This window comes from Chiloscyllium punctatum, chromosome 38 (genome assembly GCF_047496795.1).
Source record: "Chiloscyllium punctatum isolate Juve2018m chromosome 38, sChiPun1.3, whole genome shotgun sequence".
In the NCBI taxonomy this organism is placed as follows: domain Eukaryota; kingdom Metazoa; phylum Chordata; class Chondrichthyes; order Orectolobiformes; family Hemiscylliidae; genus Chiloscyllium; species Chiloscyllium punctatum.
The window spans coordinates 36,616,075-36,628,738 of NC_092776.1; the positions used below are offsets into that span (position 1 = coordinate 36,616,075).

General features: G+C 36.4%; 1 protein-coding gene across 11 annotated transcripts in view; it reads right to left on the bottom strand.

Annotated features, from left to right (window-relative positions):
• Positions 1–232: 232 nt before the first annotated feature.
• ebf3a (EBF transcription factor 3a) overlaps positions 233–12,664 on the bottom strand; it is a 152,188-nt gene continuing 139,756 nt past the window's right edge. For 8 of the 11 annotated variants that reach the window (XM_072557627.1, XM_072557626.1, XM_072557625.1 and 5 more), the window contains 5 exons: positions 11,574–11,639; positions 10,083–10,260; positions 5,541–5,729; positions 4,939–5,136; positions 233–3,177 (listed from right to left, as the gene is read on the bottom strand). In XM_072557627.1, coding sequence (XP_072413728.1) covers positions 3,146–3,177; positions 4,939–5,136; positions 5,541–5,729; positions 10,083–10,260; positions 11,574–11,639 — 663 coding nt within the window. In that variant the 3' untranslated portion in view covers positions 233–3,145. The remainder of the gene's footprint in view (positions 3,178–4,938; positions 5,137–5,540; positions 5,730–10,082; positions 10,261–11,573; positions 11,640–12,664) is intronic. The other 3 variants (XM_072557629.1, XM_072557630.1, XM_072557631.1) reach the window with 2 other exon arrangements.

Sequence of the window (12,664 nt, forward strand, 5' to 3'; positions counted from 1 at the left end):
TTTTAAATTTCCCGTGCAAGATGTCACATTGAGATTATCAATTGAAAAATAATGAAGTTAGGTCAGATAAAATATCTGTAGCACAGTGACAGGTTATTTCAATGAACTAAACACTTCTGATTAATGTTAGAATAGTTTTTGGTGTCTATTTCTACCTGTTTTATTATGTGTATTTACAAATGCTCCAAATTTTATGCCAGTCTGTCTAAGTATAGTCTGCACACTTTAGAAATTATTTGATAATTTTATTAGAATTAACTTGGATTTATCTTTAGGTACAAGACAAGCCTTTGAGATCACAAAATGTCCCTTCTGTAGGCCACCTATATCCTAAATATATTTGCACTTGCATACAGAAACTGTAATTTAAATAAAATGTAAATTAAACTATTAAAGCTGTGCATGAAAAATTTAAAAGGTGCATAGAGCAATAGTACTTTAAAAATAAAACACTCAAGGTTCATGGTGACATGCATTAATTTAACCATTTGCTGAAAAAAACTAAAAAAAATAGAAAATGACTTCAATTGTTTTGCTGGTCGTCCTTATATTTATATAAGCACAGTTTTCAACACAAATTCTGAGACTTCATATTAAATTACTGAAAAAGTAATTCACAGACAAGAAATACTTTAATTAAATATCGTGTAAAATGAACAGATTTATACAGTTAAATATCTGAAAAATGTACAGATAAAACAATCTTACTGTAATTTTCTTAACAGTTATTTCTACCATGTAGTGAAGCTTTAAGATTGAAGACAAGGAAGCAATGAGTGCATTGACTAATTAATCTAAAACACAAAACCATACTGCAGTAATGATGAATCTTGCAATTTTTTTCCACATGTACATGACTTCCTTTTGGAACAAGATCCTCAGATATATGAAAAGACTCTGAGGTGTTTCCATGTATGTTGTATGAAGCTATCACAGAGTAAATGTGTTGCACATTCAATACTTGTGATACATCTTTCTTTCATTTTATTGAATTAACTAAAATAACTGTTACTAATGTGCATTTTGCCCAGAATGACAATATATGTTCCCCATTATGATTTGACCTCCAATGCTGCTGTAGTTTGCAAAGCAAATACCATGCTGGTTTCGCAAATCACGCAATGCTATGGAAAGGCACAAAAATGGTCACAAGATGTACCTATTTTCTGCCTTTGCAAAAAAAAACTGGGCACTGTCAGGCATGAAACATTGGAAAAGAAACTTCCACTTTCAGACACAGCAGTACAGGACTTCTATTCTGAGGATTTGCAGGGTACAACAGAATGGAGGTTTGCAGGGGTTTGAAGTAAGTGTTTGTACAAAGTTTGTGCTTTTTACACCATAGATCATCCTTGACAGCTGCAGTGATGATTAGCAATTGTGGTGTAAACCAATGACAGAGTGGCACCAAAGTTACTGTCAAGAACTCCAATGTTAAGGCATTAGAGAAGTCTTTCTGTATTTAATTGTCATATGTTTAAACAAACATCAGTTTACCAGATGAACTGAAGTTTCCATTTTGACTTTAGGCCTCCAAATTTTTCCAGTAAATACATTTTTACTATGTGGCAAATTCATGGGTGGCAGCTAAAAATGAATATTACATTCTAAATAATTTACAACCACAAATTGGATCATCCTTCTGTGGCTGCTGCACATGCACGTTTTCTACTATTATTCATTACAGCCATGTGGCACAAACAATTTCTTTTGACTATACAACAACAGTTTTATTCAAAATTATTTGTTCAGATAACTTAAAAATTATATAAAAATAAACAATGAATTTGATTTTTCTCAAATAAAAAAATGGACGGAAGGTCTGAACAAATCAACAGATTCTGGTAGTAAAAATGAAACATATGGACAAAGCAATTTTCTAAAATGAAATAGATGAAGGCAAATGTTCTTGGCTTAATGCTCCTTAGGTATCACAATACCTGGCTGTGACAAACAAATACATACAAGATAAAATAAAATGAAGGAAAGCAATATACAAAATTTCAAAGATAAATACAATATTTATATTGGTATGTTACAAAAAATTGCTCAGTGACTGTGTTTATGTGAAAGGAAGTGTAGCAATGAAGAATAGGACTATTTTACTCCTTACAAACTTCATAAGGAATAAAACTTTTCTCCTCAATATTAAGTGGATCTGAAAAATTCAAGACAAGTGTATAAATATTTAGCTACAACTTTGGCAAAATCACAAAATTCTACAATATTTTATAACCACATACAAAACACATTAGGGAGAAGGATCTAGAAGTCAAAGGACAACTTTCTGGTACAAGGAACATAGACTTCACAGTAGCCTAAGAATGCAATAGTATACAGTGCTAGCAAAAGTTGAAAAAACATTGCAGATCACACTTGTTTAACAGGAAGCTCTAGCAGTGGAAGTATATTCTTTACCAACAGACAGTAGCTTTTGTATCTCCGTCAGTGTGCTTGTTGAAGGCAAGAGAAGAATTTTTGCAATATCAAAGTTACAATTTCTAACTACAATAAGTTACAAAGTTCAGTTTTTAAGATGAATTTAAGCATGATAAATTTTCCCCTAGCCCTCCATAAGTCCCCATTTTGTAAATCATACATTTAGTCTTCTCCTTCCAGTTCAATGGCTTATACCTCCTTGGCCCCTTACTCACCCCAACAAAAATTATTTCACATTATAGAGATACACAACCATTGTGAATCTAAATATAGTACTGAAAAATGTTCTGCTTTAGGAATATTTCAACAGTGTTTCATGATAATCAAAATGGTGCATCCACAAAGTTTCTCCCAACACATAGCAAGAACTAGACATAGCCAAGACGTCATCTGAAACTTTATACAAAATAGGCATTGCTTTTTTTTGTTTCTTCAAGATAGAGAAATGTGAAAATATGAGAAAGTTTTATTAATAAAATGAAATCGTTCATGAAGAATTAAGTTGCTTGCAGGTCATTTCCTAATGGTTTGAGTAATTTCAGTGAGTAATAATGTATTTTTTTGTTCTTAACAGTAGAAGGATCTGTTGTTTTGTTTTCTCATTGTTGCTCATACTTTATCGAACAGCATCTTCTGATGCAATGAACTTGTCCTCTGAAGTTCATCCTCGGAAGCTTGGTGTTTCTCTAAGTAAACAAGTGTGGTCTTACATTGGTGGGACTACAAGTCCAGACATACCTAATGGGAAAGAAACAGAAACTCCATTAGCAACTAATCAGTGCGTAAATAGTACAAACTCTAAATATAAATTTAAGCTCTGAAATGCTCATTGTGCTGGCGAGGTACTGAATTGAAGTCCAAGCTTTGTTGTATGCAGCTGTTTAGTATGGCTCATGCAGGTCCAGACTAAAAAGAACTGAAATGTGCTTTTTAACAAGACATTCTACAAAGACTTCACTTTTAAAAGAGGAGCATTCTGACATTTTAGGTGAACAGCATACTGCCTACCACATGTGTGATATTTCTCTTAGCGTTTTGTTAATGGCAAACAGTGGTCGAGACTCCCTGGAGGCTGCCTCTGCTGACAGGTGAGAAACAACATGGTCAGTTCTGGTAACGTCAGACAGGACCAACTCACTCAGTAGTCAAGGACCAGACACTTCTCAGGTTCCTTAAATTGAAATCTTAGCAACCTTGCCTCTTTTCTCCCAGCACTTTGACTTTAGCTGGGGACCTCAATTTTTGCTTTCTGTTAATTGCATTTTATCATAACAACTGTGTTTCCAGGCCGGCGGCTGCCTGAGATCAAAAGTCTCCAATACTTCTAACCGCCAAGCACAATGCGCAGAACACACTTCTTATTTTCTGTCAAATGTTCATTTTTTAACCTTATGCCCTAGGCCTACAAACACAGCATGTCACTAGTAATTAAGACTCTTCATGAAACTATTAATATTATTGGAATGTGCATATCAGGAGTATTAAATTCATTCAAGCTCATTTTTGCCAGTGGTATCCATTATATTAGATTCTCACAGTTACATTCTGATGTCAAAGAAAGTAGCATCAAAATAGTTAACAAAAGTTCAAATAACATACTTGACTGTGTTAATATTCATTTTTGTTTAATGTAATCTCTTCATATGTTCAACACAAATAATCAGAAGTTTACTTAACATTTAAATAATATTTCTGAATTACTTTGGAAGTTGAAGCAAAACAACATTAGCAAGTAATGTCATGGGAAATTATACTATGTTACCAGAAGACATCTGACCTATTTATGAGTTCAATATTTTTAAAAATCGTTTCAGTTACGAGAAAGTAGTTATTATAACCAGGTGCAAGCCATACTTGCATTATACCTGCAAATGATTCAAATATGGAGACTGCACACATTTGTCAGACTAGTGAAAGCAAATGCAAGACTCTGAGGAATATCAAATTAACCTAGAGATATTACCAACAAAGGAGTCACTTTGCTCTCTGGATTATATTTGCCAGATTCAAGACGGCACAATTTTAAAGCCATGCCTAATTTATTTCTGAAGACTTTTCTTGTCGATTGTGTGAATGCATGTAACAAATTCAGGCTGCCAGTGAAATGTGTGAAGTTCACCAAGTCATTTGATTTCCAAATGTTACCTGAAGGGTACAAATACAGTATCAGGATACCAACGCATTCATTACTGAACCAGTTCAATAGAGCTCCATCACATGCTTAGAGAAGAAACAAAAGAAGCTGAAACTTTGACAAGAACTATACAAACACACTTACTCTCATTACAAAACAAAGTGCATCTGGCCGCAGTCCGGCTTCAAAGTATTTTGTGCATTATTGGCTTCATTAGATAATCCATTAACCAGTGCAAACTATACAATTGTAATAATTTTGTTTTGCTTTTCTCATTGGGAAAAATGTTGTGAATTTTAACGTGTATCATTGTATGGGATGAGCATGCCTGAAGGTGGATCAGGAAATGAAGGATACTAGCTCACCTTGAAGTCCATTTCCATTTGCACTGGTGCAAGATGGTGGAGGAGAGGCTTGAGGCCTGACAACAGGAGCAAATGCACTCTTTTGTTTCACTGCAGAGATGACATTGGCAGGTGAGAATGAGAAAATGCCGTGTGTACTGCTACAGTTTGAAGGGAGGGTGACCGAAGAGGCTGCCATGGTAGGGCTTGACGGTACTACTGCAACAAAGCAAAAATAAACAGGCTGAGACTTCGGTTTGCACCACACACAAGGAGCAGCAGAGAAGGCCTTTAAAACCATTTTAGATATATAACAAAAATTTTAAAATAAAAATGTCCCAGCTAGGCCACTCTCTGGATAATAGGCAAACTCTTTTGTGATGGACTTGTTGTCATACACATACACAACAAATGTATTTTCAGTCATTGGAAACCATACATCTAACCTCAATGGAATTTACTAGTTATTTGTGTCCAGCCTCCAGAGTCACCCTTCCTTTTATCCAGCAGCTGACGTCTCACAAAAAAAAATAAAATGTTACATTTTTAATGCAAGGATTTATTCAATATAAAGCTGCACATGGAGCCACTGCTTATATATTTCTGGCAAAGCAGACACTTACTGCCATAGGGAGAGTTAGCTGATGAACCGTTCAGAAATCCAGGAGAGCCTGGCACCCCCAGGTTGGTCATTGCAGCATTACCATATCCATTCATGCTGTTGCTGACTGTGTTATAATTGGACTGCTGAGGGGTGCTGCTGGGAACATATCCACGCGGGGAGACACTACTTGTGTTACGGCTGTACCCTACTGTAAAACAAAATTTACATTCCTTTTAGAAAAGCTAGCAATTGTAGCACCGATTGTCCAAACTTCATTGTGCTCTGCAAGAAGTTAAAGTAAGTCTGTTGAAAGATTACATTGGTCATATAAGAAGTTTACAGCTAACTCTGACTAGTGCTGACAATAATACAGGTTACCATTACAACTGACTGACATGCTTTAGTTTATAAATAAGCCAGTTCAATTTTTACAATAGCTAGAAATCTTGCAGGTCTTAAATATAATGTATAAATTGTGCTATTTTGGACAGTAAGATTTCATTGTTATGGCTTAGCTTTTACATTCATTTACCAAGATGAGTTACAATAAATGCTATATTAAAATATCAAGTTGAGTGGCTGCAGCTTCATGCTGTACAGTTGACACTTGCTGATAAGCAGCAGAATTCCCTTTTCCTCATTGATACAGCATACAAAAGGTTTTTTCAATCATATGCTGTCAGCTGCTCTCACATTGAGCTGTAGTAGTAATTATCAACAAGCCTGATTCGCTGACTGAAGTAATAGTGAGAATGAACTTATAGCCCTTGAAGTGCCTCAAAATGCCACATCCAGCAAGAAGGAGCATGTTTATTAGATTCATATAACATGTAAAATTTCATCTTAAGCACGTCTTCATTGAAGAGCATTTTTTTGTAAAATCTATTTCAAATAGTGAAAGTACGCATTAAGTTAGGAAGCATTATCATATTTTTAATCATCATGTATAATAATTTTTTTTATCATTCTGGCAAATTATAGACGAACTATGATCATGCCACTATGATCATCCTTCAATAAGGATGTCAACGTCTATCAATAACATGAAACAGTTTTCCTTCTAATGTCTACCATAATATAAGTAAAAGGAGTTAAAGTGAAACACTGTAACACTATCACATCAACTTCATACCGCTATTCGAAACATAAATGATATATGTGGGTGATTTTCTGGTTTGAAGTGAAATTAAGTAATCAGGTATAATTGAATATTTCAGGTATCTACCTTCATGTATTTATCTTAACAATTGTGGTACATGCACACATAGTTTATACATGACTTTAGAAATAAAACATAATTCATGTGAGCATCACAATTGTTGGGTGCATGTATCATAAAATACACTGAACATATCACTCATGATGGAACAGCAAAGTATTATTTCAGTTTCAAATAATACCTTGTTGAAGGGTATGATTACACAATATTATTTACTTGTTTAACCTTCTCATAATGAGGTAACAGTAATGCTGGGCTTTAATTTTGCAGAGGGACCAGGGAAGCTGGAAGTGTTCTTCAGGCAGAAAAGCTTAAGATTTAACAGATGTGCTCAAAATTATGCAGGACTTTGATAGAGTAAATAAGGAGGACATTTCCAGTTGCAGAAGAAACAGATTTAAGGTAATTGGCAAATGAAACCAACATGAAATAAGAAGAATTTTTGTTTCATCAGCAAGTCATTATGATCTGGAATGTGCATTACAGTCGCACTGAGCATGGCAATCAGACACTTGCTGGGTTGGCACTAGGGTCTTCCACATCTTCAGGGCAGAGGTGCTGACAACAAAAGTTTCCAACCAATCAGAGAATGGCAGCTGTCCAGCACTAACAGCAGCCTGAGAGTGGTGCCCATTGCCTGTACTGCAGTAAACCCAGGCTCTGATGGGAGCTCTGATGGGAAGGTAGGTGGACAGAATCTTTGGGGCTAGTCAGCATGGCCCTGATGAGAGGGATTAGTTAAAGGGCAGGCAGTCTTTCACCTAGCTGTGCCCCTTGTCACTTGGAGGGTCTCCCCATTTGGCATGGGTGACCAGGAGAGGCTGCTCTGCCATCCAACAAGCTACAGGCATTACCCCTGGGGTTTGTCTGGCAGGTTGTCCATATGAAATGGTGCCCATCCAATATCGATTAAAAGTGGCCTTAAGTGGGCTCCAGGAAAGAGGCTGTCCTGGATCCAGTCCACCTCAGACATTTTCAGGGGAGCCAGAAAATCAACAGAGTGTCCATCCTGTACCTTCATGCTCAACTGTCTGCCCACCTCAGTAAGTAACATGAAACTCTGCCCAAATATTTCACTGAAAGTCAGAAAGCTGCAACCTCAACATTACTCTGAAATGCATTGCTGTAATGTTACACATACTGTGTTCTTTTGAAAATAGTTAAAGAATTAATGCAAAAGAATTAATGTGGGCGGCACGGTGGCACAGTGGTTAGCACTGCTGCCTCACTGCACCAGAGACCTGGGTTCAATTCCCGCCTCAGGCGACTGACAGTATAGAGTTTTCACACTCTCCCCGTGTCTGCGTGGGTTCCCTTCGGGTGCTCCGGCTTCCTCCCACAGTCCAAAAATGTGCAGGTTAGGTAAATTGCTCGTAGTATTAGATGAAGGGGTAAATATAGGGGAATAGGTCTGTGTGGGTTGCCGGTTGGTGTGGACTGGTTGGGCTGACGGGCCTGTTTCCACACTGTAAGTAATCTAGTCTAAAAGAGATTTGAAGATAAGAGCCCATTTACTTCGTAGAAAGGAGAAATGAAGCTCACCTAACATGTTGAGCATAAAAATCTCCAAGAAATGTGTGTCTACTTTGGCATTCAGGGTTCAATTTCATTCTTTTTAAAGTGTCAGGGATGGACATATTTGGTGGCACCCCAGCTCTGAGCAGTGGCCATTGCCAGTACTAATGTAGATCCAGCAGGTAAATCAATGCTCGGGATCTGAAGGAAAAGGTAGGTGAACAGGATCACTGGGAGCAGTGAGGCTCTGAAAAGAGGGGTTAGTTAAAGTGTTATTTAAATTACCTTTTGACTCCTATCAGCTCTTTAAGAGCTGATTAAGAGCTGATTAAGAGCTGACAGATAGAGCTTTCACTCTGACATCCCAGGGCATCAGGAGCTGCAGGCCAATCAGAGGCCAGCAACTTGTGGATCCAAAGGTTTGCTGGTTGAGGCTTCCTCCTCATGGAATCTTGCTGAGACAAGGCTTTATGTATTTTTGTTAGAACCTATCCTCTAGCGCCCATCCATGCTTTCATTTTCCTCTGATTGGGGTAATTGGAAGACCCCTTCCCAGTCAAGAAATTGATCAACTTTCTCACCCACTGGAAGGCAAGAAGTCATTCTTCTTCCTCATTCATTTATGTGATATCGGTGCAGTTGACTAAAGCCAGCATTTATTGCCCATACATAAATGCACTTGAGAATGTGGTGACAAGTCACTTTCTCAAACTGCTGTAGTCCTTGGAGTGCAGGGATGTCCATGTGCTGTTAGAAAGGGAATTGCAGGAGTTTGACCCAGTGACAATGAAAGAACAATGATATATTTCCAAGTCAGGATGATATGTGACTTTAAGGCACTTGCAAGTTGTGGCGTTCCTATGCATCTGCTGACCTTGTCCACACGTTTGGAATGTGTCAACTAAGTTGAGGCCTGGAGTGGCCTTTAATTGATCAGTTAAGGCCTTCATTGGTGCTCGGCTGATAAAGTCAATGATTAAGGTTCTTGTAGTATAGAGGTAGTGTCCCGACCTCTGAGCCAAGAGGCCTAGTTCAAGTCTCATCTGCCCACGGGTGTGTTATAACATCTCTGAACAGGTCAATGTAAAAATACTAATAAAGTCACCAATGGACCTTTGAACCTCAAATTTACTTGTTCAAAGGGGGCTTCGGGATTGGCTATCTTGTCAATCATCTCATTATTTTCCCTCCACATCATCACTCTCACCATCATGTAGGAGGCAAAAATTCCACTCTAAATGTTATTCATCAAACAGTTTAAGTGTTCAGAAGAAGTTTACTTATAGTCAATAATTTTCCATCAAAACAAAATTTATTCCAGTCATGAGGAAAGGCTAATAAGTTTTGAATGATATCATTGTTTTTACCTCGCACATTTCCAAACACATATGTTAAGTTCTGTGTTTAAGCTCGCTATTCAATATCTTCTCTTTAATTTTAAATTATATCATATGTAATTGTTCTTCAGTTTTCTCATTAACTAGGATTGTTAAACACATTTTAAGTACATACATGTTTGCATAATGACTGATTAAAAGAACATTTTCTCTGCTTCTATCATAATAAGATGACAGAACAGATGTATAACTATTTAAAGCAGTAGCATAGTATTTTACCCAAGCACTGTATGCAGGCAGTGTAATTCACTACTGTGCCAAGTAAACAGGGGGAATCCAGTAGCAGTGTCAAGCTACAACCAAGGAGATTAATTAGGTAAAGAGCTTTGAAGTATTACTGAGGTCTCTAAAGTCAATGTAGGACAGGACTGGTTAGACACTGAAGGGAAAACGGCTGTTGTAAGGAGTTATCTCCAGCATGCTAACATACCTTGGTCATTACCCTGTGATGACTCTGACACATTGACTGCTAGCTGGCTGCTGAAAGAATTCACTCCCATCATACCACTGTGAGCTGGGGTGTTGCCGAGAGTAGGAAGCTGGTTGTGATTCCGAGGCACACTGTACAGAGCTTCAGCAATATCAGCTGCCCGTTTGAGAATGATCTCCTGGAAATGAGACTGAATATTAGACGTATGTGTGACGACAACATTTTTCAGATATAAAAGGTCAAGCTAAGCAGCTCATTTTATTTCAAATGGAGATAGTGATTATTTATTGTTGTTTTCATAGCATCTTTTTTGATGATTTATACTGAATACCTTTGACTGCTGTTGTAGAGATTCTCTTCTGAATCAGTGCATCACACACACTGTATTTCATAATGGGCTCAAAACTAATCTCTAAAAGTGAATTGTCTCAGTAAAAAGAACTGGCTGTGAAAGACAAATGAATGGTTTATCTCTGCCCCGAGAGCAGAGCATTGCATCAACCTGCCCAACTTGTTCAAAATAACAAGTCCAGGAAAAACACCAGTGAAGTCCTCTTATATGGCAGTGCCTGAAACCTAAAGAAAATGCTGACATTTTCAAATGTGCATATATACAATTGAAATATGTACATATTTAAGCTTGGAAATATTTCAGCACATATAAACTCAGATAGTATTTACAATTTCATTCTTGATTTAAACTCTGCAGCCTATTGTAAGCAATTTACTTGTATATCAACAGGTAGCACCCATTATATAGACAAAAACTTGTTTTTCTTGCATAAACTGAGTTGGCATCTCGATATTTGAGTTAGAGAAACCTCAAACTCCATGAAGTGAGAGGAATTCAAACAAAATGTTATCCTAATTGGATTTTACATAACTTAAGTTCAGCATATAAACTGTTTTCTCAAATATATGACTAATATTTCTTATCTACTTTGAATATAGAACAGCTTAGTAAAGATTTCCTTAATGGGACCTCTGGAATGGACATTTATCCTTTAACTGATTGCCATGGTTCCCCTCCAACAGACAAATGTTTCATTTTGTAATTAAATATAAGGTATTACTGAAGGAAAGTTGACCAGTTAAATTCTTGCTTATATTATGCACAATGATATTTCCTCATATTGCCTAGTTAAACAAAATTTGGTTGAGTCATATCCTCAATTTCACTTCAATTGGAACTGAATGGTACACTGGGTAAATTTCATCACCTCTGCAATTCATATTCAAGAACAAAATTACTCTTTTCCAATGATAAAGACATACATATATATATAAATATTCTAAATAATGTCATACTTAAGAATGTGTTTTGCAGCAATTATATATTATTAATAAACTACAGAGGTTTATGTTGTTTCTTCATGGTGTAATCTAGGTCTCTTGATGCATTGCTGCCTTATAATAAACATAGTTAAACTGTTTTATATTACCTGCTGAATTATTCATCGATTTACAACATGTTGCTTACTCTTAACTTACCTGGTTGTTGTGTGGCATTCCATATAGGGCCTCTACTAAATCAGCTGCTCTCTTCAATAATACTTCCTAAAGCAAATCAAATGTGAAATAATATTGGTTAGTGCAGCTATAATACATTGATAATTTCAATTTATCTTTGCAAGCCAATAAAAAGATACATAGTAGCCCATATATTCAGAAAAAAACTCCCAAATTAAGAAAAGTAAATAAGGCAGTTCAAATTCACTAATGTAGCTATTTTGAAAACACAGATCTCAATAAGACTGCCTCCTGTTACATGCTTATGTCTCCAGCTAAGATATCGAATTAAGGAAAGGTAAGCCTGACTTTTAATGATGCAGCCTTGTGGGTATTTAGCAAACAAACACATACTGGTAGTAGATATGAAAGGTACAGGCATCACATCTGGCTGCTAATTCCTAGGACTTTAGTAGTGAAGAACAATGAGCAATTTTCCATATCTTAATTAAACTGGCTGAGTCTTCAAAGACAACATCTCACCCCTAATTCATGCCCCAAATTTGCAAGAGGGTTCAATGCTTATTCCTCTTTATTCTGAACAATGAAGTGAATTAACTTAGGTTAATCTAGTTCTTTCATAATGACATTAAGAAATTTTTCAATTAACCTCTTTGACTGCATGTTGTAAAGGACTTCATAAATGACTTCACATCCAGAGATTGTAGAGTACTTATGCCTGAGGGTACGGATGAACTGAATTTTGTCTTATCCCTGTCTGAATTCCTCTTTTTAGTTTTACAGTTGCATGGACTAATTCACAATTTAACTCTTTTAATGAAGAAAACATGCCATATACAATTTTACACATTCACTGATCTATGGAAAGCAAACTGCCATGACCAAATGATAGCTTTTCCAATTAAAGGCTTTCATTAATATAAAAGACAAAAATTGACCTCTTGCAAAAGAGTGCAAAAGCTGTGTTTGGTGCTGATACTTTGTACCAGTTCCCAAAGGTTAAAATAAATGCTTTGTTTTAACCTTTACATGTAAATAGACTTCAGTTGATTGAAACAAAAATAATATACTGGGTGTGTTCTACCATCAAATTTACACTAGTATTTCAAAGG